At 37.6% G+C, this 27,579-nt stretch overlaps 1 protein-coding gene across 1 annotated transcript in view; it reads right to left on the bottom strand.

The window, feature by feature from the left end:
* The window catches only part of LOC150088154 (uncharacterized), a 611,850-nt gene that overhangs the window by 317,081 nt on the left and 267,190 nt on the right, over positions 1–27,579 (bottom strand). The window contains exons 22-24 of the mRNA XM_090369355.1: positions 25,456–25,680; positions 25,175–25,366; positions 17,805–17,945 (exon numbers count right to left, since the gene is read on the bottom strand). Of these exons, the coding sequence (XP_090225481.1) occupies positions 17,805–17,945; positions 25,175–25,366; positions 25,456–25,680 (558 nt within the window). The remainder of the gene's footprint in view (positions 1–17,804; positions 17,946–25,174; positions 25,367–25,455; positions 25,681–27,579) is intronic.

Here is a 27,579-nt window from a genome sequence, read left to right as displayed (position 1 = left end):
AGGGAGCAAGAATATTTGCTGATGCTATCGCGGCAGTGCTAGGTGGGTCGGAAAACTGATAGCTTGGGGGGAGACGAGACAAAGATTAATAGATTAACAGGCCACTGGCAGAGGCGAAAGAGATTCATGCACTGCTTCTATTGGAATGAGCAGAAGTCTGAAAAACAAGATGCAGGATATTTCAGAGACTGCTGGGAGTCATTGCGGAACAAGTAAACACATGGGTTGTGTTAGGGTAGCTAAGAAACAGGTGCATGGATACTTGTGTGTATACCAATGCTAGGAGTTTAGTAAATAAATTTGATGAATTTGAGGTATTGCTCAAAACATCAAAGGCAGATATTGTTCAGATTTCAGAGACGTGGTGTCACACAGATATAAGGAATGCAGAACTGGAATTTGGGGAGTACAACGTCTACAGAAAGGAGAGACAGGATAGAAAGGAAGGAGGGGGTTATGCTATTAGTTAAGAAACACATAAAATCCAAGGAAGTGAAGCCAGTCGATATCACTGGACAGTGCAGTGTCGAGTCAGTTTGGTGTGACATAAGCATTGGGAGATCAAAATTGAGAGTAGGAGTGTGCTATAGGCCTAATGACTCTGATGAGTATAATAAGAAACTGTACAGGGAAACAGAGTGGGCCAGTAAATCAGAGAGTCTTATAATGGGGGATTTTAATTTCCCACATATTGACTGGAATTTCGGGGCTGGTACCTCGCACACTAGCAAAGCTTTTGTGGATTTATTGGATGATTGTTTTCTACATAAGCATGTTCGGGAGGCAACTAGATGGAGTAAAAAGTAATACTCTTGATTTGATTATCAGTAGTGATATTTCATGCATTAAGAATCTGCAGATAAATGAACCACTAGGTGGCAGTGATCACAGTGTGCTGAAGTGGGATTTACTCAAAGAGGTAACTACCATTAGGGGTAAAGGAAAGAGTTATTGCTTTCGTGAAGGCGACTACGATGGACTGAGACACTAAATTCTATACAGTGGGACCAACTGATGATGTTACCAAAAGCAAATTCAAAATGGGAAGCATTCAAAGAACTTATCTTGGAAGCTACTAGGCTTTACATACCAACTAAGAAATATTGTTCAAGGATTAGGCCTAAATGGATGACAGATGAACTAATGAGACATATGGCAGAGAAGAAAATGCATGGGATACATACAAATTAACACGTGACACAGAAGCCTATGATAGATACAAGTTGATCTGTAACCAAGTTACAAAGGAGGTTAGGCAGGCGAAGGCAGATTATGAGAAATCTTTGGCAAGGGATGCAAAGAAAAACAGCAAACAGTTCTTTACTTATGCAAACTCTAGAAGGAAGGGAATGAATCAGATTGGTCCACTTGATATCGATGGGTCAACTGTTGATGATCCTGCTCAGGTAGCTAACAAACTAAATGAATATTTTGCATCAACATTCACACATGAAGAGTTATTCAGCGAGGGGAATGCCAGAGGTGTATTCAACTCTGGCAGGAAGCTAGAGAATCTTGTAATAACTGAGAGTAAAGTGGAGGAGAAATTGTTGAAGATAAACACAAGAAAGGCACCTGGGGTGGATGGGATCTATCCATTTATATTAAAGAAGGTAGCAAAGGAAGTAAGCAAACCCTTAGCCACAATTATGAGAGCTTCCTTCGACTCAGGGAAGGTACCCACAGACTGGAGATGTGCAAATGTTACCCCAATCACAAAGGAGGATCAAAGGCTGACACAAGTAATTATAGACCTGTGAGTTTAACTTCTGTTCCAGGAAAATAATGGGGGCACTGGTTAAAGAAACACTGCAGATCACCTAGACAAGACTTCAGTTATAGCTCGGACACAGCACGGTTTTGTTAAGGAAAAGTCTTGCCTGAACAATTTGATTGGATACTATGATGCAGTCACAAAAGAATTGGATGCAGGGAATAATTTTGATATTATATACTTGGATCTTAGAAAGGCTTTTGATACTGTTGCACATGGAAGACTGCTGCACAAATTGGAGCAGTGTGGCATTGGAGACAAATTGCTGCTATGGATAAAGGGGTGGTTGAGGGGGAGAAGACAGAGAGTGGTAATCAATGGACACTGCTCATTGTGGACTAATGTTATTAGTGGAGTCTCTCAGGGTTCAGTGTTGGGTCCATTATTGGTTTCTGTATTTATAAATGATATTGATGATGGTATATCAAGTTTAATGTCCAAGTTTGTAGACGATACGAAGGTTGGCAGGGTTGTCAAGGACACTACTGACACTATGCTGCTGCAATAGGATCTGGAAAGGTTGAGCAGATGGGCTGAGAGGTGGCAAATGAAGTTTAACATTGACAAATGTAAAGTACTACATATGGGAAACAGAAACCCCAGAGCAACGTATCAACTCTGTGGTACTATACTGACAGTGGTAGAGAATGAAAGGGACCTGGGGGTGGTTGTGTAGGCAGATATGAAGTTCTCTGAGCAGTGCAGATGGGCTGCAAGAACAGCTCAAGGTGTATTGTCAATGATATACAGGAATTTTTCTAGCAGGGTTAAGGAGGTGATTATTCCCTTGTATAAGGCAATGGTCAGGCCACACCTAGAGTACTGTATACAGGTCTGGAGGCCTCATTTTAAGAAGGATGTAGAGCTGTTGGAATGAGTACAGAGAAGGGCAACAAGATTAATGAATGGAACAAAGTGTTGCTCTTATTAAGAAAGGCTTAAGTTTTGCAATTTACAGTGTCTGGAGACTAGGCTAGGCACCAGCGAGGTGATCTGATAGAGGTGTATAAAGCCTTGAATGGTTTGAGCATGCTCAATGATGATGGGATTCTTCCTCTTGCTCAGAATAATCATCTGAGAGGGCATAAATTCAAATTGAGGAAAGACAGATGTAGGATAGACGTGCGGAAATTTGCCTTTAGCCAGCAGGTGGTTGGTTGGTGGAACAGACTTCCATCCCTTGTCATGGAAGTTGATAGCCTAAATAAGTTTAAGGCTCAGCTGGACAGTTATTTCAAACAAACAGTAGGGTGAAGTGGAAGTGTGTTTTTTTTTTTTTTTTTTTTGTTTTTTGGCTGATGCTGCATAAGCTTGCTTTCTTGCATAAAATGCCTCTACTAATGCTAATGGAGGCAGCAAGGGAAGTAAGCAAACCCTTAGCCATAATTATAAGAGCATCCTTAGCATTAGGGGAGGTCCCCATGGACTGGATATGTGCAGATGTATCCCCAAATCACAAAGGGGGTTCAAAGGGTGACACAATAATTATATTGGTGGCTGGAACAATGTTGGATGTTATTTTTTTTTTGAAATTTGTAATATAAACACAGAGGAAAGTTTAATATTGTCCACAATTACATTGAACACTTACATTAGAATTCAATAAAAAAAGCATAGAATTAAGTGAAATGAAATTTAAAAAATTAAAATTAAAAATCAGAAATAGCATACACATCAGATCCAAACATTAAAATCGGATATTCTAATGCACTTGGAATATTTTCATAAAACTCGCAGTGTGTAGGGTCCATTAGGTATTTTGTCATGTCCATAAGATCTTCTTTTTCGCTTTTGAGATTGGAAGAGGGGCTGAGTATAATAGTGGTAGGTCACAGTACTTAATCACCTTCGGTTTTGCTAGGAAAACAGGGTCATGGTGCTATGGCCTCAGCGTGTTGTGTATCTCTCTTAAGTTGAGAGTAACTGGGTCATCTTCAACCACATGTACTGAGTGATCTTCATTTCTGTTGTTGTTTGGTTTTTAGAAGCATTAGCAACTAAGGCCGTATTGCTCCGGGATATGCGGTCGTCATTCCCTGACCTTTCAGCATCCTCCGTATTTGGTGGTGATGGGCTCAAACCGCGGTCTAATCAAGAAGCATGTGCTACGTACTGCTGCTCCTTCCCACCTGGCTATGGAGGCACCCTTCATTTCTGTCTTGATTTTTCTGGGGGTAATATAGTCGAGATCTTTGAAGTCGGCCTGGCTCATTTCAGTGATCATGAAAGGCCTGTTTATCTTGGCATTCGCAATGACTGACTTCCAGTCTGAAGGGACAAGAGGTTTGGCCTTTTTTTAGCACGCTCAATAAGTGCAAAGTCCCTGTCACAGGGCAAAAAACTGTGCCCAGTGATTAAAAATTTTTGATGTATCTCAGTGAAGTAACATAATGATATCAAGTACCGGTACAACTTAATGATGTTCCAGTTGTTATTCTGACCCGTGCAGCAGTCAGACCACTCAATCAGTTTTCTTTCTTGGCCAATGGGTAGAGGCTCGTATGATGAGGTCACATGTTTTAATATGCACGATCCAATTTATTTAGATCCATGCTTGGCTAAGCTTTCATGCCATAAGAGCATGTTAGCCTGATTTTCTGTCATATTGTGGATGTACAGATTGTACGTCGAATATTGGCGCTGATAGTAAACATCAGAGTGCGTTACCGTGGGTGTAAATAAAACCTGTTGTAAGTCAATGCAAAGTGTGATGAAATTTGCATTTTTTGAATCATTGGCAAGGGTTTTATATGCTTGGTCAGACTTCATGTGATGAATACGACTTTCTTGTTCAATCTTATTCCGCTCTTCTTCGTTGTGAGCTAGGATCAGGTGGGCACAGGTTTTATCGCACTGTTTGCAAGTATACTCTCTGATATTTGAGTTTACAACTACATCAACAGCGTGTAGACAGCTGCAATGCAATCCCCTTTTATCTTTTGGTGTGACCTCTCCCATCTTTCATTTTTTGTTGTAATATCTGTACTCGTCTCAGGGAGATAGTAAATGCGTTGCACAATGTCTTCTGGCAAACAGGCTTCCCATTGAGACTATAATCAAAACCAGCCAATCATGTTGAAGTCAAATCTGTTTTATTTGGACATCTTCTTTTTGGCTCTCATAAGGTAATTAACTAACTTGAGCAATAAAAGGGTTTGTTCATTGTAACTTACCTCGTGAAACTGTCGGAATAAATCAAGGACCCATGGAAGGGTGAGGTCACTGCACCCTGACTCCTTGCACGTTGCTAAACAACTTCAAGGACTGGATGGTGGCTTTTTATCCGGAACATCTTTTCCCATACGCCGATTCACTTAACTTTTACTACTGTCTTTCAAACATTTATGCTTTTTGTCTTTCCACTCCGCGATGTTCAACACCCGTTTACGGTTGTTAATACTGTCTAAATCACTATTAGATACCTGCATTTTAGCAACAAACTTGACAGAACTGAAACCTCTAGCTCACTGTTACATATCCAACATTGCTCCACATCCTGAAATTGAGACATGCACTCTTTAAACCGATTTATCCCTATCTACTGGTGAGTTTGAGAATTAAAACTTTACACATTCCGATTCAGCGAGTCACAACCAACGTTATTCCACAAAAAAACGACTTTACCAAAATAATCACATCCAACGTTGTTCCAGCCATCAATTCAATTATAGACCTGTTAGTTTAACTTCTGTTCTGGGGAAAATAATGGAGTAACTGGTTAAAGAGGTGATGCAGGATCACCTAGACATGACAGCAGTAATAGCTCAGACACATCATAGGTTTGTTAAGGGGAAGTCTTGTCTGACCAATTTTTTTGGATACTACGATGTGGTCACAAAGGAACTGGATGCAAAAAATAATTTTTATATCATATATTTAGATTTCAGGAAAGCTTTTGATACTGTTGCACATGGAAGACTGCTGTACAAAAAGGAGCTGTATGGCATTAAGGGCAAGTTACTGCAATGGATAAAGGAATGGTTGAGTGGGAGATGGCAGAGAGTGATAATAAATGGACACTGCTCTGCATGGGCTAATGTTATTAGCAGATGGTTCGGTGCTGGGCCCATTGTTGTTTTGTGTATTTATCAATGATATCGATGAAGGTATATCAGGCTTAAAGTCCAAGATTGCATATGATATAAAGGTTGGCAGGGTTGTTAATGAAGTAAAGACAGTATGCTACTCCAACTGGATCTATAAAAGTTAGGCAGATGGGCTGAGACGTGGCAACTGAAGTTAAACATTGACAAAGTACTCCATATGGGTAGCAGTAACCAAAGAGAAATGTACAAACTGTCTGGTACTACACTCAGGGAGGTTGAGAATGAAAAAGACCTGGGGGTAATTGTGCAGTCAGATATATAGTTCTCCAAGCAATGCAGAGGGGCTGCCAGAGCAGGTCATGGAATTTTATTAATGATATATAGGAATTTTTCTAGTAGAGACAAGGTGATTATCCCCTTGTATAAGGCAATGGTCAGGCCACACCTAGAGTATACAGGTCTGGAGGCCTCATTTTAAGAAGGATGTAGAGTTTCTAGAAGGGTAACAAGATTGGTGAGAGGAATAAAGGGGTGCGCTTATGAAGAATAGTTTAAGTTCTGAAAGTTTCAACATCTGGAGACTAGGCACCTGTGAGGTGATCTGATTTAGGTGTATAAGTCTTTGAATGGTTTGAGCAGGTTCAATGCTGATGGGATAGTTCTGCTTGCTCAGATTAAGAACCTGACTGGCATAGATTCAAATTGAGGAAAGATAGTTGTAGAACAGATGTGCAGAAGTTTGCCTTTAGCCAGCGGGTAGTTGATTGCTGGAACAGACTTCCATCTGTTGTTGTGGAAGTTGATAGCTTGAATAAATTTAAGGCTGAACTAGACAAACGTTTGGAGTGAACGGATGGGTGAAATGAGGGTTTTTTTTTTTTTTTTGGCTGATGCTGTATATTCTTGCTTTCTCGCATCATATGCTTCAACTAATGCTAATGCAAATTATCAAAATATGGTAAACATGACATTTTTTCCTTAGGAAATTCTTTATACCCTTGCTGTGCAGTGGCAGTGTATTAAGAGTAACACTAAAAATTTGTTGCCAATTCTCTTAACAATGGTCATGACCATATCAGCTTCTTGATACAGCTATTTCTTTTTCCTTATTTAGTCAAAGAAGATAATAATGAGATAAATAATCAGTTTATATAAATTTAAACAATTTATATAAATTTTATTATTAAAAAATTTAGAAAAACAATTATCATTGTTTTTATAAATTTTAACCTGTAATAACCTGACTGTAAACATAATTTTAACCCATAATTAAGTCACAAAAAAATACACCCTCACATGTAGCAGTGATTGATTTCGTGCAGAAAAGAACTGGATTCAAATTCCTCCAATATGGGATTTTTTCTATATATTCAGGTTATTTTTATACTCTATATTACTTCTGTTTCTTATAGACTGAAGAATGAATGAGCAATGTGGCAGATGCACAGAAAAAAAAAGAAAATTCTCAGTTCAATCATTGTGCATGTTAAAGAGGCTATTTTTTAAATAATTACATTTTGTTATGAATTTTATATATTTATTATTTATATAAACAATTAATTTCGATTTTTTGTTGATTAACAACATAAACAAGTAATTTGTTCATTCTTTTAATCACAGAAGATCCATAAAACATTTGTATTTCAATTTTAATTACAATACAGGAAAATAAGCAAAATGCATTACAAAAATACTGATGGCATTGTGAGGTATGTGCTGCTATTTGTTTATTTTATAAAATAAAAAAAGGTCTATGAAATAAGTGATGATATGATATGAAATAAGTGAGTATTTCATTTTTTTTTATCCAGGGAGAAATAAGTTAAGTAAAGTAAAAACAATTATTTTATGTATTATTATTTAGTTAATTAGCAATTAATTGGTAAATGGTTAATTACTAATTTATTCTTCACTTTTATTAATCAAGAAAATGGAAAATCAATTTAAAACAAATCAAAGGCACTTGAAATGTAACATTTCCAACCATTTCCCAGGTTGGTCCAACCTGGCTATAGTGGGAAATGTTTGAAGAGGCTCATGATCTTCTATCTAACTCCACCCTGAAAACTCAAGTTTTCATAAAGAAAAGCAGACAAACTGATTACAAAATACATTCAATTTACAGACACAATGCACTACTATCTCATAACCTTGCTTTGGTGTAGAAACATACAGTAAAAAGAAGGTGATACATCTAAATGTTGTTATTATTATATTTTTTATTTTATCGCTCCTATTTTTGTCTGTCTCCCTTATTTAGCCCCCAGTTTTTCCAAGCTGTTGTACTTTTTAAAGGGCTGAGATTTTAAGCTGATATTTACTGTAATTATCTATATTTGGCAATGCTACTATCATAGGTTTACTGCTCCATCACTACCATAATTTGCCACTTTAATACCATCATTTTAAATTTCTGTCCTTTTTTGGAAATGAGTATTACTTATACACAATTTTGTTCTTGTTTATGTTAACTCTTATATTTTATATATCTAATTCTTCAATACTATGCTACACATTAGCTTTATTTTACCATGATTGGCATCTTGTTCCTCTTAAGATGATATCATCTGCAACTCTCAGACAACTCATCACTTCACCTTATGCAAGCTCATTGCAAGTTAGCATTAGTAGAAGCATATGATGCAAGAAAGCAAGATTATAAAGCATCAGCCAAAAAAAAAAAAAAAAAAACCCTTTCCCATTTCACCCATCCATTCGTTCCAAATGTAAGTTGCTACCTATTTTTAAAATGTTGCTAAGGATGCAAAGCCACACAGAATATTTATTCAACAGATCCAGGTGGTTGAATAAATGATAACTAAGTGTGAGAGTCCAGTAATGCACACACATCTCAGTTCAAGCATACATTATTGCTAAACACAGTTAATGATTGTATTGATTATCAAAATAATTAATTGTAAACTCTTCTGGACAAATGGTCATGCCAGAGTATAAACAAGAGCATCAGCAAAAGCACATGATGCAAGAAAGCAAGCTTATATAGCATCAGCCAAAAAAAAAAAAAAAAAAAAAAAACCCCCTTATTTCACCCATCCACTTGCTCCAAATGTTTGTCAAGTTCTGCCTTGAATCTATTTAAGCCATCAACTTCTACAATGACTGATGGAAGTTTGTTCCAGCAATCAACCATCCGCTGGCTAAAGGCACACTTCTGCACATCTATCCTACAACCGTCTTTCCTCAATTTGAATTTATGTCCTCTCAGGCAATTATTCTGAGCAAGAGAAAGAATCCCATCCGCATTGAGCATGCTCAAACAATTCAAGGCTTTATACACCTCAATCAGATCAACTCGCAGGTGACTAGTCTCCAGACACTGTAATTTGCAAAACTAAAGCCTTTCTTCATAAGAGCAACCCTTTGTTCCATTCATTAATCTTGTTGCCCTTCTCTGTAGTCGTTCCAAAAGTTCTATATCCTTCTTAAAATGAGGCTCCAGACCTGTATACAGTACTCAAGGTAGGCCTCACCATTGCCTTATACAAGGAGATAATCACCTCCTTATCCCTGCTAGAAGAATTCCTGTATATCACTGACACGACACCATGAGCTACTCTTGCAGACCGTCTGCACTGCTCAGAAAATTTCATATCTGCCTGCACAATTACCCCCAGGTCCTTTTCATTCTCTACCACTGTCAGTGTGGTACCACAGAGTTGGGTGCATCCGTAGCCAGGTGGGCAGGAGCAGCAGTGCATAGCACACGCTTCTTGATTAGACCGGGATCGAGCGCGTGCCAACCAAATACGGAGGATTTGGTTGGCACGCGTTAGTTGATGCTCCTAAAAACCAAATAAACAAACGAACCACAGAGTTGATACATTACTCTGGGATTACTGCTTCCCATATGTAGTACTTTACATTTGTCAACGTTAAACTTCATTTGCCACCTCTCAGCCCATCTGCTCAACTTTTCTAGATCCTGTTGCAGCAGTCTACTGTCATTAGTGTCTTTAACAACCCTGCCAAACTTCGTATCATCTGCAAACTTTGACATGCAGCCTGATATACCATCATCAATATCATTTATAAATACAGAAAACAACAATGGATCCAACACTGAACCTTGAGGCACTCCACTAATAAATTAGTCCATGAAGAGCAGTGTCCATTAATCACCACTCTCTGTCTTCTCCCACTCAACCATCCTTTTATCCATAGGAGTAATTTTCCTCCAATGCCAAACTGCTCCAATTTGTGCAGAAGTCTTCCACGTGCAACAATATCAAAGGCTTTTCTATGATCCAAATATATGATATCAAAGTTATTCGTTGCATCCAGTTCTTTTGTGAGGGAAGTCTTGTCTGACTAATTTGATTGGATACTATGATGTAGTGACTACATCCAATCATAGTATCCAATCAAATTAATCAGACAAGACTTCCCCTTAACAAACCCATGCTGTGTCTGAGCTATAACTGAAGTCTTGTCTAGATGATACTGCAGTGCTTCTTTAACCAGTGCCTCCATTAATATCCCTGGAACAGAAGTTAAACTAACAGGCCTGTAATTACCTCTGTCTCCCTTTGATCTTCCTTTATGGGTTGGGGTCACATTTGCACATCTCCAGTCCATGGGTACCTCCCCTGAGTCCAGGGAAGCTCTCATAATTATGGCTAAGGTTATGTTTACTTCTTTGCCGCCTCCTTTAATATAACTGGATAGATTCCATCCACCCCAGGTGCCTTTCTTGTGTTTATCTTCAACAATTTCTCCTCCTCTTTACTCTCAGTTATTACAAGATTATCTAGCTTACTGCCAGAGTTGAATACACTCTGGCTTTCCCCTCCCTGAAAAACTCCTCATGTGTGAATGTTGATGCAAAATATTCATTTAGTTTGTTAGCTACCTGAGCACGATCATCAATAGTTGAACCATCAATATGAAGTGGACCAATCTGATTCATCCCCTTCCTTCTAGAGTTTACATAAGTAAAGAACTCTTTGCTGTTTTTCTTTGCATCCTTTGCCAAAGTTTCTCGTAATCTGCCTTCGCCTGCCTAACCTCCTTTGTAATTTGGTTACAGACCAGCTTATATCTATCATAGGCTTCTGTGTCACATGTTAATTTATATGTATCCCATGCATTTTTCTTCTCTTTCACATGTCTAATTAGTTCATCTGACATCCATTTAGGCCTAAATCTTCAACAATATTTCTTTGTTGGTATGAAAAGCCTAGTAGCTTCCAAGATTAATTCTTTGAATGCTTACCATTTGGAATTTGCTGTTGGTAACATCATCAGTTGATTCCATCGTATAGAATTTAAATACTGTCTCAGACTACCGTAGTCACCTTTACGAAAGCAAAAATCCTTCCCTTTACCCGTGACGGTAGTTATCACTTTCAGTAAATCCCACTTCAGCACACTTTGATCAATGCCGCCTAGTGGTTCCTTTATCTGCAGATTCTAAATGCATGAAGAATCACTACTGATAATCATATCAAGAGTACTACTCCCTCTAGTTGCCTCCCGAACATGCTGCTGTAGAAAACAATCAACTAATAAATCCACCAAAGCCTTGCTAGTGTGTGAGTGACCAACCCACAAATTCCAGTCAATACCCACGAAATTAAAATCCCCCATTATAAGACACTTTAATTTACTGGCCAACTCTATATCTCTGCACAATTGCTCATTATACTCATCAGATTCATTAGGCCTATAACACACACCTACTCTCATTTTTCCTTTTCCAGTGCTTATGTCACACAAAACAGACTCAACATTGCATTGTCCACCCACATCAACTGGATGCACTTCCTTAGATTTTTTGTGTTTCTTAACTAACAGCATAACCCCTACTCCTTTCCTGCCCTGTCTATCCTTTCTGTACACATTGTACTTCCCAAATTCCAGTTCTGCACTCCTTATGTCTGTGTGACACCATGTCTCTGATATCCCAACAATATCTGCCTTTGATGTCTTGACTAGCACTTCAAGCTCATCGAATTTATTAACTATACTCCTAGCATTGGTGTACATGCAAGTATACATGCACTTGTTTCTACTCTTATTTCATCTGACATCCATTTAGGTCTAAATCTTCAACAATATTTCTTTGTTGGTATGAAAAGCCTAGTAGCTTCCAAGATTAATTCTTTGAATGCTTACCATTTGGAATTTGCTGTTGGTAACATCATCAGTTAATTCCATCGTATATTACAGCCCATGTATTTACTTATTCTACTATGACTCCCAGCAGTCCAGAAAATTCCCATTGCTTTGCTTTCTAGGCTGCTGCTCAACTGCATTTCAATAGAAGTAGTGCAAGAATCACTTTTACCTCTGCCAGCTGCTACTGTTAATCTATTAGTCCGTGTATCCCTCCAAGCTAGCAGTTTTCCAACCCCCCCTAACTCTGCCTCGATAGCATCAGCAAATATTGTTGCACCCTTTCTGTTTAAGTGTATCCCACCCCTGTAGAAGCAGTCTCTCCTGTTAACAAGCACAGACCAGGCTGAGAAAAATTCTACCCCTTGAGCCTTGCACAATCTCTCCAGTGGCCGAATTGATCAACAAGGCTCTCATCATATTAGCATTTTTAGCATTAGCATTAGTAGAGGCATATGATGCAAGAAAGCAAGCTTATACAGCATCAGCCAAAAAAAAAAAAAAAAAAAAAAAAAAAACCCTTCCACTTCACCCCTCCATTCGTTCGAAATACCTGTCAGCTGAGCCTTAAATTTATTTAGGCTATCAACTTCCACAACAAGGGATGGAAGTCTGTTCCACCAACCAACCACCCGCTGGCTAAAGGCAAATTTCTGCACGTCTATCCTACATCTGTCTTTCTTCAATTTGAATTTATGCCCTCTCCGGTGATTATTCTGAGCAAGAGGCAGTATCCTATCAGCATTGAGCATGCTCAAACAATTCAAGGCTTTGTACACCTCTATCAGATCACCTCGCCGGTGCCTAGTCTCCAGACACTGTAATTTGCAAAACTTAAGCCTTTCTTTGTAAGAGCAACCCTTCGTTCCGTTCACTAATGTTGTTGCCCTTCTTTGTATTCATTCCAGCAACTCTACATCCTTCTTGAAATGTGGCCTCCAGACCTGTATACAGTACTCAAGGTGCAGCCTGACCATTGCCTTATACAATGGAATAATCACCTCCCTATCCCTGCTAGAAAAATTCCTGTATATCACTGATAAGACACCATGAGCTACTCTTGCAGCCTGTCTGCTCTGCTCAGAGAACTTCATATCTGCCTGCCCAATTACCCCCAGGTCCTTTTCATTCTCTACCACAGTCAGTGTATACCACAGAGTTGATACGTTGCTTTGGGGTTGCTGTTTCCAAATGTACATTGACAAATGTACTTTACATTTGTCAATGTTAAACTTCATTTGCCACCTCTCAGCCCATTTGCTCAACCTTTCTAGATTCTGTTGCAGCAGCATAGCGTCCGTAGCATCCTTAACAACCCTGCCAACCTTTGTATGATCTGCAAACTTGGACATTAAGCTTGATATACAATCATCATCAATATGATTTATAAATACAGAAAACAACAATGGACCCAACACTGAACCTTGAGGGACTCCACTAATAACATTAGTCCACGATGAGCAGTGTCCATTAATTACCACTCTGTCTTCTGCCACTCAACCATCCCTTAATCCATAGCAACAATTTGCCACCAATGCCACACTGCTCCAATTTGTGCAGCAGTCTTCCATGTGCAACAGTATCAAAAGTCTTTCTAAGATCCAAATATATAATATCAAAGTTATTCCCTGCATCCAATTCTTTTGTGACTACATCATAGTATCCAATCAAATTGGTCAGGCAAGACCTTCCCTTAACAAAACCATGCTGAGTCTGAGCTATAACTGAATTCTTGTCAAGATGATCCTGCAGTGCTTCTTTAACCAGTGCTTCCATTAATTTTCCTGGAACAGAAGTTAAACTCCCAGTCTATAATTACTTGTGTTAGCCTTTGATCCTCCTTTGTGAATTGGGGTTACATTTGCACATCTCCAGCCTGTGGGTACCTCCCCTGAGTCCAAGGAAGCTCTCATAATTATGGCTAAGGGTTTGCTTACTTCCTTTGCTGCCTCCTTTAATATAACTGGATAGATCCTATCCACCCCAGGTGCCTTTCTTGTATTTATCTTCAACAATTTCTCCTCCACTTTACTCTCAATTATTACAAGATCATCTAGCTCACTGCCAGTGTTTACTTCATCTATGACATTCCCCTTCCTGAATAACTCCTCGTGTGTGAATGTAGATGTAAAATATTGATTTAGTCTGTTATCTACCTGAGCAGAATCAATGAACAGTTGAACCATCGATATCAAGTGGACCAATCTGATTCATCCCCTTCCTTCTAGAGTTTACATAAGTAAAGAACTCCATGTTGTTTTTCTTTGCCTCTCTTGCCAAAGATTTCTTGTAATCTGCCTTCGCCTGCCTAACCTCCTTTGTAACTTGGTTACAGATCAACTTATATCTATCATAGGCTTCTGTGTCACATGTTAATTTATATGTATCCCATGCATTTTTCTTCTCTGCCGTATGTCTCATTAGTTCATCTCACATCCATTTAGGCCTGAACCTTGAACAATATACCTTAGTTGGTATATAAAGCCTAGTAGCTTCCAAGATAAGTTCTTTGAATTCTTCCCATTTTGAGTTTGCTGTTGGTAACATCGTCAGTTGGTCTCACTGTATAGAATTTAAATACTGTCTCAGACCATCGTAGTCACCTTTATGAAAGCAATAACCTTTCCCTTTACCCCTGATGGTAGTTACCTCCTTGAGTAAATCCCACTTCAGCACACTGTGATCACTGCCACCTAGTGGTTCCTGTATCTGCAGATTCTTAATGCATGAAGAATCACTACTGATAATCAAATCAAGCGTATTGCTCCCTCTTGTTGCTTCCCGAACATGCTGATTTAGAACACAATCATCCAATAAATCCACAAAAGCCTTGCTAGTGTGTGAGTGACCAACCCACAAATTCCAGTCAATATCTGGGAAATTAAAATCCCCCATTATAAGACTCTCTGATTTACTGGCCCACTCTATTTCCTTGTACAGTTTCTTATTATACTCATCAGAGTCATTAGGCCTATAGCACACTCTTACTGTCAATTTTGATCTCCCAATGCATATGTCACACCAAACTGACTCGATACTGCACTGTCCAGCGATGTCGACTGGCTTCACTTCCATGGATTTTATGTGCTCCCTTTAATCGTGTCTGGGCAGAATTGCAGACACTTTCAAATTCAACCCTAACTCACAGCTTTTTTTCAGCATTGTCAAATAAGTCTGCCAGTCTCCTACTCTCAATATCATTAGTGTCAGTGTGTTAAAGGATGATATCTGCCCAACAATGTCCTCGGCGCCTCCGTAGCCAGGTGGGAAGGAGCAGTAGTGCATAGCACATGCTTCTTGATTAGACCGGGGTTCAAGCCCATCATCACCAAATACGGAGGATGCGGAAAGGTCAGGGAATGACCACCACATTTCCCGGAGCCTTAGTTGCTAATGCTCCTAAAAATCAAATAACAAACCAGCAAACAAACATGTCCTCAACCTTTGCCCCTGGCAGACATATGCTGGTCCTGTTCCATCTATCCTTTTTGCACAATATGTTCCCCGTTTCCCTGACAATAGAGTCACCTACAACAACTAGTTCCTTTGGGACCAGCACATTCTGCCGTGGGGGTTGCCGCTGTGTTGCATGATGTTCAAGTGCAAGCTCTGGCATTGATGTGGGCAGCTTGATGAGCCCCCTCAATTTTTTTATTATATTTATATTTATTAGAGAATTTATGCCATTCAAAATTCTGCATAAACCTCCACCATCATTTTGTTTTAGATAAGAAATGATTGGTCAACTGTATATCAGCAATAGTGGAAAGATTGCAGCCTGATATGTAGTATGGGATCAAAAATAACTGTTCAGAAATGGTGGTAAGCTCAACAAGGAAAGAATGCAAAATGAATCCTAAACACATTAAAGGTTACCACTAAAAACTGGTGACAATGGAATTTCTGACTAATAGAAAATGCAATAGTAGATCATTCACTCTTGTGTTGGATGAGATTGATACATTTTTGAATTCCCACAAAAATTCATGGGAAGGTGTGTTATTGAGAAATTTTGCTGATTTACTGTATGGTGTAGAAAAGTTTGAAAAGAGAACTGAAATGGAAACAATGGAAATTACAGTATATACAGAAGATTGTGAATGAAGGATAAAGCTTGTTGGAATCATGCTTTGAGGGTACAAGTATCAGCTGCAAGACCTCGTAAAGAATGTTATTTGGTCAACAAAGCAGTGTTTCAAACTGAGGGTTCATTATGGGCATAATAATCATCAATGAGGACTACACAACCCAGAGGAAGCAGTAAAGAGCTGAAGCTATCTCAAAGTATCAGTCATGTAGGGGTCACATTTTATAAGATTTGATTAATTTAGAAATATATATAAATATTTCTATAGATTTGATAATAGAGAGCTATTAAGTGCTCAATAATTCCTATATTCTATTATATTATGAAACAACATAAGAAAACTTCTTTTCCAACCAACTCTCCTAGTCCAATGTGCTAATAATTCTTTGGGAAGGCGATATCAACTTTACAAAACACGTGGGACATCTTCCCCACTGTTAGAACCATAGTGTTCAGACCCCTCGATCTCAACACTGAGTGCTCAAGACTTCTGTCTTCAAACACCATACCTCTGGCAGCAAGGAAACCATTATGTGGATTGACATACAATTAAATTTTGAAGGTCTAAACCGCTTAATAAATATGGACTGATTATTTTCTTCGGTCCTGTAGCTTGACATTAGAGTTAAATTTAGAGGTCTAAAAAGTTTAATGGATATGGGGGGATTATTCTCTACATTCCTTAAGTCGGACTAGAACTTTTCGAGGTGTCACGTTCACAGGAATAGAGCAATTCACAATTAATCTGAAACTTTTGGAATTATTAGCGCATTGGACTAAGAGAATTGGTTGGAAAAGAAGCTTCCTATATCTAAAATAAAGGTAATCCCTGTTGTTTCATAATATATTTCTATATATACATAAATAGATAGTATAGTGGTTTTGCAATTTGACACTTGTTCAAAGAGGTCTGAATTTGATTTTCATCAGACTGGATGAAAGGCCTAATTACAGCATTCCTTCATGTGGGGCTGTAGTTAGCCAATTTCAGACAGAGGGAAATACCCCCCCCCACCCCATGAGTTTTTCTAGGTTTTTCAGACAACCTACTGTGCCAATTGGCCCATGAACACACATTTGTACAGACATAACACACTGGCAGAATATAACCTAAGATTTTCATGACATGCCATAAATTCAAATACTGCTGACTGGGATTTATCACTTACGAATCCCATCACTATATATATGTATGTGTGTAAGAATAGATAAGTCTGATAAAGTTTGCACAGATGGAGGTGAAAAGTACACAAAGTGCCAAGGACTAGAAGGGTAAGGATAGTAGAAAAAAGAAGTATTGTAGGTTTGTTAAATGTGAAAGAATATTAATATCCTAAAAGTTATGATGCATTAGGAAAATTATGGGCTGAATTGCAAAGCCAATTAGAGGTGAGAGAACTGTAAAGTAAAATGATTAATATCAAATGATTAAACAAATAAAATAAAATAAAAAATAATAAATAAAATGTGGAGAACCTGTCATCAGATATGGGTGGGCAAATTTAGTTATAGGTTGAAAACGGGGATACAAAAATGCAAAATCTGATGTTAGCTGAAGTAAATATTGATACATGGTCAGATACTGAAACTTTGATTTTATATTACATTTAATATATACATACATTAAGCCATTTTTTCTAACAAGTTTAGAAATAAAATTTATAGCAACTTAAGATACTGTATTTTGGTACGGAAAAATCTTCCAGTATATTAATCATGCTGTTCTGTTATACCTCCACTCTGCTTTTGAAAGGATACTTACTTTTTACGCAAGTTATAGGATCTGTTGTATATGGAATATATCCTGGTCTGCTGCATGAGAAATTAATTTCTGATCCCTGTTCATAGCTTGTGGCAATCTGACTACCATCAGGTGGGTAACCAGGATCTTCACATACTGGTCCTATAATAACAATAAATTTGTATGGAAAAGTATTTACAAAAAAATGTGAGAAATCTATAGAGATTAAAATAAATGTATTAACTACTTTTATATGAACCATTTAATTTGTACTTGAAGACTAAATTTGTGCATGCTTCTACAGATATATTCCCTGCTTTTGTAAAGAAATTGTCTGATTTCTTTACAAATTGCTTTTGTAAAGAAATTGTCTAATTTCTTTACAAAAATATATATTCAAAAGAAAGGCTGACAGGAGATGGTTAGGTTATCTGAATACATACAGACACCAATAGTTTTTGGGATACTTCATGTGAGACAATTTGGATGTCAGGTGACCAAGGCAGCCATTCATTCATCCACCACACCTATCCATTCCAGCAATTATTGTGTTGAATATGGAACCCTGTGGTATACCTCTCTCCTGTATATAAGAAATTGATATACAGGAGAGATTCCAATAGTTAACCTGAAATTTATATAAATGTAAGTTCTGAATTATTTGAAAGAGATAACCCTTTTACCCAAAATGATACATAAACATAATAATCCCATGATGCTAAGTGGTGTCAAAAGCTTTCTCAAACTAGATTGAACATGACCAGATGTTGTGTTATGACATCTGCAGGAGAGAGAGATATGGCCTTCAGTAGCAGGTCTTGTCTTAATCTCAAGGCTAGACTTGCTTTTGTGGAAATCATACTGATGGTCACTAAGAATATTTTGCAAATCCAGGATCCAGATAAGTCTCTCATATGGACTATTCTTTCAAAGAATATGCTCAAATAGCCTGTAAGTGATATTGGCTGATAATTTTGGTACTGTGCAAATAAAGGAATGGTAGAGAGAGTAGTACTAGTAGTGATCGCGGCATGTGATGCAAGAAAGCAAGCGTATGAGCTTATGTAGCATCAGCCAAAAAAAAAAAAAAAATTCACACAACCATTCCCTCTAAATGTTTGTCCAGTTCCACCTTAAATTTATTTAACCTATCAACTTCCACAATGAAAGATGGAAGTTTGTTCCAGCAATTAACCACCCGCTGGCTAAAGGCAAATTTCCACACATCTATTCTACAACTGTCTTTCCTCAATTTGAATTTATGCTCCCTTAGGCTCATAATCTGAACAAGTGGAAGAATCCCATCAGAATTCAGCATGCTCAACCCACTAACCCCTGGCTTGTAGCCGTGAAGGGGCTGTATACAGCAATGTGCTTTCTGTACATAATAAAGAGTTCTTCTTCTGTATATAATAAAGAGTTCTTCTTCTTCAAGGCCTTATACACCTCAATCAGATCACCTCGCAGGTGACTAGTCTCCAGCAGCTGCAATTTGCAGAACTTAAGCCTTTCTTGGTAAGAAGATCCCTTCATTCCCCCTCACCAATCTTGTTGCCCTTCTCTGTACATGCTCAAGCAAATCTACATCCTTCCTAAAATGTTTTGTGAAAAGATTCTGTTATAGAAAACCAGTAAGATATATAAGTCTGCTTTATACAAATGTTTAATTGTGTTGTCATGGACACTGTCTGGTCCTGTTGCACTGTTTGTAGAGCTGTTCAAAGATTATTTGAGCCCACCAGAGTGAACCTTTGACTATACATGTTGAAAAGTTCACATTGCTTTTCAGCACCTGTTTTGATGTGTTGAAAGCAAGACAAATATGAGGCAGAGACAGTAGAGTCAGGGTCAGCCAGGCCATTTGCAAAGTAGGAGAGGAAAAATCACATCAATTCCAGCAGTTATTGGAAAGGAAGATAATAGGAATTTCCTATTTAATGCTTATATTTTTCTACAGATAATTTCTGGATCAGTATTTTTAATAATCACTGAGGCCAAGACAGTCCAAGAGTTGTTTGGCTTTCCATCTGATCTCGGACTTTGTCTTTAGGCTTTCTTTAATCAAATAGATTTGTGTCGTAATTTCAAACTTTCAGTAAAGGTTTTTCTCTTGTTTAGCATTGGTGTAATCTGTATTAGTATTGGGATTAGTCACATGTAATCGTAACATATGATAATTGTACACCATCAGGCATCTCTCATATTGTGAAGTCATCATTGCAACACTAGGTACCTGCCCACCCAACGATGAAGAGCCAATAAGCTCTGAAACAGTATTGTCTGGGTGGTGGTATCCACTGCGAATAAGTAACAACAGTCTTCTCCTTTAGTGAAGCATTACTTATTCTAAGTAGTGCAATATCATGGTAACTCGTTGTGAAGGTATTCACAATATGAGATATAACTTAAATGATGCCGCTTTTGCAAAAAATTTGCTAATTCAGAATTTAGCTGTGTACTGATATGATGCGTTTACACTAACTTGTACATATGAGATATACTTAAATGATGCCAATTCTTATAACTACTTAGTAGTTGGCTACATATAAACATGATGCTATAGCACAAACTTATACGTTATAACATTAGTCATATGGTAAAGAAAGCCCTGTGCTTTTGCTGCACCAGCCAAAAAGTAAATAAATAAACCATCTATTTTACTCCATTCTGACATAAGTATCTATTCAGCCAAGTTTTCAATTTCCCAAACTTCTCAGCTTCCACCATCCATGGAGGCAACTTGTTCCAATTCACTGGCTAAAAGAAAACTTCCTGGAATCCAGCATAAACCTCTTCCCCTATAATTGGATTTATGGGACCTAGTACTGGAATCATTTATAACTGAAAATTTTGCCCTTGTTCATTTTGCTTTCACCTCTTAGAGCTTATACATCTCAATCAAACCTCCAAGCTCTATAGCCCAGATATCAAAGTTTTTCTTTATATGGGCATTTTTGCTCATCTCACCAGACGTGTTGCCTGTCTTTAGATGCTTTCCAGAAGGTTGATGTTTTTTTTTTTTGTTTTTTTTTTAGGTGTGGTGTCCATACTACTGGACACAATATTCCAAGTGTAGTCTCACAATTGCCTTATACAGTGGTATTATTATGGTCTCCATATCTCTAGAAGCTCACTGATAGGACACCATGGGCCTTCTTTGCTGCCTTTCTACACTGATCAGGGAACTTTATGTCTGACCATATAATAACTCCCAAATTTCATTCTTCCTCTTTTGTTTTTAGTTTGACCTCAGCAAGTGTGTAAATTATTTTGGGGATGCTATTCCCCAAGTATAAGACTTTATATTAAACAAAAGCTGCCACTTTTCTGAGCATCTCTGGAATCTATCCGTCATCCTGAAGAAGTTGTGCTTGGTGTTGATCATTAACTGCTCTACTTATCCTAATACCACCTACCAATTTTGAAATAATATCCTCTATCCCTTCATTGATGCCATTTAATAAAATTGAAAACAAGGGTAGTCCCAATATCAATCCTTAGGGAATCCCACTTCTTACATTAGCCTAATCTGAAGAATAATTGCTAATCACAACCCTCTCCTTCCTTGTCCTGCAATCTATCAAAGAATTTCCCTTTTGATTCCAACATGTTCCAGCTTATATAGTAATCTCTCATGTAGGACTGAGTCAAATACTTTGCTGAAACCTAAGTAAAAAATGTTGAAATTATTTCTTACATCCAGCTCACAAGTGACTCTATCAAAACAGCCTATCAGGACAGTTAAATATGATTTTCCTTTTACAAAACCATGCTGTGTTCCTTCAAAATGCCAATTCTGTCTTAATGATCCTGTAATACACTCTTCATCATTGTCTCCATGCTTTTCCTTACTACTGAAGTCAGACTAACTGTTTGGTAGTTACCTACTTCACTCTTAGGGCCTCCTTTTTGTATTGGCAATACATTGGAATTTTCAATTTAAGGGAATAATACCTGAGTCTATTGACAACCTCATAATTAACCTCAATGGTTCAGTGCACTCTCTTGCCACCTCCCTCAAAATTATGATATATACCATGGGTTCTTAACCAGTGGGGTGTTCCTCCTCAGGGGAGGTGCAAAGGGGATACAGGGAAGGTGTGAAGTGCCTCCCAGAAAATATCGCAATTGCTTTCAGACTGGATAAAATTCTAAAGTTTAGAATTCTCTGTAATTAATATTATCAATTAAAATTATTAACATTAATTGCTTATTAATTAAATATACCTACAGCCACTCCTCGACTACATCCAGCTGAGTTACATCTTTCCAATGTTATGTCACTGGAAAATAAACATTTTTAAATTTTCGATGCATCTCATTCTGCAGTGCAAGCCTAGATGGCATTCATTATGTGTTTCATAAAGAATACATAGTATTTCAGAAAAATGCGTAGATGGGTTCCATTTTGCATAGTATACAGTCAGTATTTTCATGTAAAAATCATTAGTTGTGGGTATTTTGGCCTTCTAAATGGCAAAATATCCATTTTGAACATATCTAAATATGATAGAGATAGAACATATCACTTGCTCATTACCTCACAGTCATGGAGTACTTTGCCTCCATGCACTAGTTTAGTTAGCAGTTTGTCTTTGCTGCAGATAGTTGTTTTTGTGTTTAACATATCTGAGAGGTTGTCACAGACATCCTCTCAGACATGCCAAACTGGGCTTGCTATATGGGACTGTTAGTAATCCCGGGTATAAACCCCCATGTGCAAGTCCTGAAATATGGCACCTAGCACACTATAGATGACAACCCAGGTGTGAACCAACAAAAACAGGGGTTGAGGTGTGTTGACGGCATTCCTCTGTGTGGTGTGGGCACCACACAGAGGAATGCCATCCTTCTGTGTTACCAGGCAATACTAGATGGTATGACTGTCATCAACCAGTGCATTAACACCACTTTGCTTATTGGACACTTGAAGTGGTGGCATCCATGTTTAGTTTCCAGAGAAAAACTCCGATAAAATCCCAATCATCCTTTCCACCATTCAGTATGGTTGATGTCCTTTGAGGTTATGATGGACATCATGGCAAGGTCCAATCTTCCTTACATTTTAAGGGTACAGCTCTAAAACAGTGTTCACAGGCCAGCCACTAGTTAGTACACTGGACCAAACCTATTGGTAACTCTTTAGGAGGCTTCCAGATCAGCTTGTGTATAATCTCACTGCCTCTACTCTGCTAGATAGTCACTAGAGGGATCAGAGTAGTGTATATGTGGGGGGGATATTGTCAAGGAGCTGGGTATATTCTTACCATACCTGGATATGTATACCATATCCAGGTATACCATATGTATACAATTTCTGGATATGTATACCATATCCAGAAATTTCATTACTTCATACAGCATGCCCTCCCACCTTTTCTCAGTATTGAATACACCATGAATTGTCAAACTATTAGAACAAACTTACCTGCAAAAAGATCTAAACCTCCCAAACACTTCCCCATTTCATTTCACAAATATATGTGGTCTCAGTTCCATTTCCACTTACATTCTTCCAAACCCCATGTACTTTTTCTGACAGAATCCTCCTTATCAGTTGATTCAACCACTACTCATCTCAATTGTCCAAATTATCCACTGTATGATTTCTTTCACAAAGGTGGTACTTATGCATACGTCCATTCTGATATTCCCTGTCAGAGACAGTAATTTGGAATCTCCTATTTTCAATTTTCTCTGGCTTAAAATCTCTCTACCACATTCTGTCAAATTCATCTGTTGCCTCTATTGTTCTCCCAACTCTGCTAATCACTTGGAACTCTTTGACTTCCTCTCTTTGAAACTTGACTTTCTCCAGTCCAACTTTTCTAACACTGAGGTAATTTTCCTTGGTAATTTTAATGTCCTTTATGAAATAATAATAATGATGATTTATTATAATAATAATAATAATAATAATAATAATAATTTATAATAATAATGATAATAATGATTTATAATAATAATGATAATAATGTCATTTATGAAAATGAGAAACAACAGTGGTTCCAAAAACGATCCTTGAGGGAGTGCACTCCTGATGTTACACTAATCTGAAGAATATCCATTAATCGCAGCCTTTTGCCCTGCAGCCACCTAGCAATCCATCTTAGAATCTTACCAGTAATCCCAACCTTTCAAGCTTATACAGTAATCTCCTCATGAAGGACCGAATCAAATGTTTTGCTAAAATCTAAATAAACTATGTTGATACTATTCCCTAAATCCAGCTCATGAGTAACTGTGTCAATATATCCTGTATACTATATCCTAAGTTAGTTAAGCATGACTTAACCTTAACAAAGCCATGTTGTGTGTCCTTCGGAATGACATAGCTATATAAATGTCCCTGGATTGTACTCTTAATCATTGTCTCTAACATTTTTCCTATCACTGAAGTCAGACTAACCGTCTGTAGTTATCAAATTCACTACTTCACTCTTAGAACTCCTTTTATGTATTGGCACTTCTCCAATCCAAAGGTAACTCCCCTTAGTCCAAAGATGGCCTTATAATTAACACCAATGGTTCAATACACTCATTTGTGCTCTCCCTCAAAACTACAGGGTACATGCCATCAATTTTGGGAGCCTTAGTTGCCTCTATCTCAAAAGTTTTTCTAATAAACAGTCATCTGTAATTACAACATCACTAATTACATATGGCTCAGCCTCACTCACACAGCCTCTTCCCAGCATGAAAGGTCTTCATCAGTAAATACCCTTCATGCTGTTGTCTGATATTGAATTTTTCACTATTGCAGATATGGCCATTTTTCAGAATATTCATGAAAAGCAAGACTATTTAATTTGTAATAAGTGTTATGGCCACAAGTTATATACAGATCAACTGATTGAGAATGACTGAGTGCAAAGACATTGATTAGCAACTTGAACAGGCACAAACAACACAACACAACATGACACAACCATTGAGTAGAATCTGCCACTTCCTTTAACAGAGTATTTGCTGTCATTAATATGGTAAGAGATTTTGCTATTAAAATAACAATTATTACCCAAACCCTTTTGATATTTTGAAAGCCCTTTTCCAGTAGTCTGAAAAAAAGGTTCATGGGAGATGCAATAAAAAAAATTTTTTTTTTTTTTTGGTACATTGTCCATTGTCCATTAAGACCATTAAAATTCATAAAAACTACTGTATAGAAAATTATAGCAGATGAAATACACAGAAATTTTCTACATCTTGTATACATTCAGTTAATAACTTTTAAATCTGACTGTTGTGTTCCACAAATTTTGTATCAGTTTCTGGGGAAATAATTTATGTTTGCTACAGAAAATGTGTGGTTAGTATATATATTATTAAACTAGTGACACTACATCTTTAGAACTCTTTATATCATCTCTACAAATATCTTCAAAATTTACCTTCACAGCGGAGGTCTCCAAAATCCCACGTTCCATCATCTCGACATCTAACAATATTGTCATTCATTTGTGATTTTCCAGCTACAGTGAATGTATCTTCACAGCCAAAGAAGAAACTAGATTGATATCTGCTATCCAGAAATGGTCCATATGAAGCTCCTGTAGTATCCAGTGGAAAACCACAGTCTACTCCTAAACAATAAATATATTAATGCAGAAGCTTCATTTTTAAATTTCCAGTAAACTTTAAAATAAAATTAAACTTGAGAATAATTACTTACGTGGGCATTCAGGTGTAGTTCCAGAAAACCAGTAGTCTTGGTGACCAGCTTGAGGATTATATACACACTGACGGAAATTTGCAGTAACTGTGGGTCGAAGTGAATGTCCTAATTCTGTGCAAGCAAGAGAGATGTTTTGTAGATATGGAATATGCTGATTTTCTTCTGGAGTTTTTATAGTCAAACCTTGCTTAGGATTATCACTAAGAGATGTACAGTGAGCATCTGTTCAATGAGAAAAGAAAAGATTACACTTGAAAATGTTCAGATTTCTTAAATAGGGTAGTTACAAAGTATTTAATTATTTATAAAAATTAAGAGCATATCAGTATAATCTGTAATGGAATTTTTTTATAATAATAATAAAAACTGCCAGAGGGCCAGATGTACTTAAGCACCAATTGCACTGGTGTTTATAAAGCAAGGAAATGTTTCTATCACATGGTGGTGGTTGGTGAACATTGTCCACAGTTATATGCTGCAGAATATTCCAACAAATTTCACATATCTCATATTTTGAAAGTATTACTTTTATTTTGGAAATTTTTTTGCCAAAAAAAAAATGAACAATGTATGAACAATTTCTCCTAGTATGAACAATTTCTCTCTTAATTTGAACCTATATCAGTTCTGTTGGGTTGTACTGACAGTAGCACAAAGAAACCAGTACCACTTCATTACATTCACATAATATATTTAGACTGGGGTTCGAGCCTGTGACCACCAAATACGGAGGATGCAGAAAGGTCAGGTAATGACCACCACATATCCCCGGAGCAATATGGCCTTAGTTGCTAATACTCCTAAAAACCAAATAACAACAATATAATTTATATTTTTCTCTGTGTTGCATGACCATAGTGAGCAAATCAGTCATAGTTTATGTAGGATGATGTGCAATTCTTTTACAGTGCAGCCATGTCACAATTTCTGCTTTTCTAGAATTACTGATCGGAAGTTTTTCTTTCATGATGGATAATAACTTGCATTATCCATGAAAATAACTCTCAGAAGTTCCCCAAACCATTCTTTAAAGCCGATATTGTTCATTCTGCCATAATAATCACCTGCACACTTTGACTGGAGCACTAACTTTCACTTTCGATAAATCTGCACTGCACCAACCCTGCACATTGGAAAGGGTTCGTGTTTGGTTATCTACCATGCAGGTTTGTTAGATAAAAAGTAAAGTAAAGTGCAGCCATTATCAACCCACTGCAGGATGGAAGCCTCCTCAACAATTCAACCTGAGGGAAATGGACCATAATCTGCCACGCTGGTCCAGTGCGGGTTGGCAGATCAACCGTATTCAGCAGTCAGGGGCTTGAACCCCAGTCTACTCAAAGAGCGTGTGCTACTGCACTACCGCTCCTGCCCACTCGGCTACGGAGGCCGGAAAAATAAATACAAATCCTTTCCAATGAAATTTAAGGCCACAGTGAATGTGGAATTATGCCATACATATTTTTCAAATGATTTTGATCAATTCATGTTTCATTCAAATAAATTATTGGTAGAAAATATTTTTATTTTCTAATGAAATATATTTTTTCTCTAAATTTAACTCTGGTTGCAACTGTATCATGCGCCTTTCCATTAAAAACCCCCTGCCATCATTACACCTTTTAAATTTAAACCCAGTTTTTTCAAAATAATTCCATTTGATAACTTCTGGTAAAAATGATTTGTTTTTTTTAACACTTCGATTAGCTGGTGGCAGGTGGAATATAATCCAAGATCATAAAATTCCTGAACTATACAGCACATGACTTCTCTTTTTAAAATCATCTAATCTGCAACCTTCTTCTGTAAAATGTTTTTTGATGATTACTCATAGTATGAAACCCAAAGGTGACTTCAGAACACAGAGCAGAGACTGAAGAACAGGATAGTTCATTTGCCAAACAGCCAACCCAGCACAAGAAGAGCAGTCTACAGGGTCATCTCCCCATCCTACACCACTGGCACAGCTGGCTACTAAACATTGGCTCTTAGGCATCAATCATTAAGGATAACAAAAATGAACTGCAATTCATCTTGTTTGACCAGGTATTGATAACACTATACACAAAAGAGCAAAACAGCCAAAACAGATGTCCTCAGATCCTAGGATTCCATAAACCT

This window comes from Mastigoproctus giganteus, chromosome 3, assembly GCF_048544385.1.
Source record: "Mastigoproctus giganteus isolate SK-2022 chromosome 3, ASM4854438v1, whole genome shotgun sequence".
NCBI lineage: Eukaryota > Metazoa > Arthropoda > Arachnida > Uropygi > Thelyphonidae > Mastigoproctus > Mastigoproctus giganteus.
This window is presented reverse-complemented; position numbering and strand designations above follow the sequence as displayed.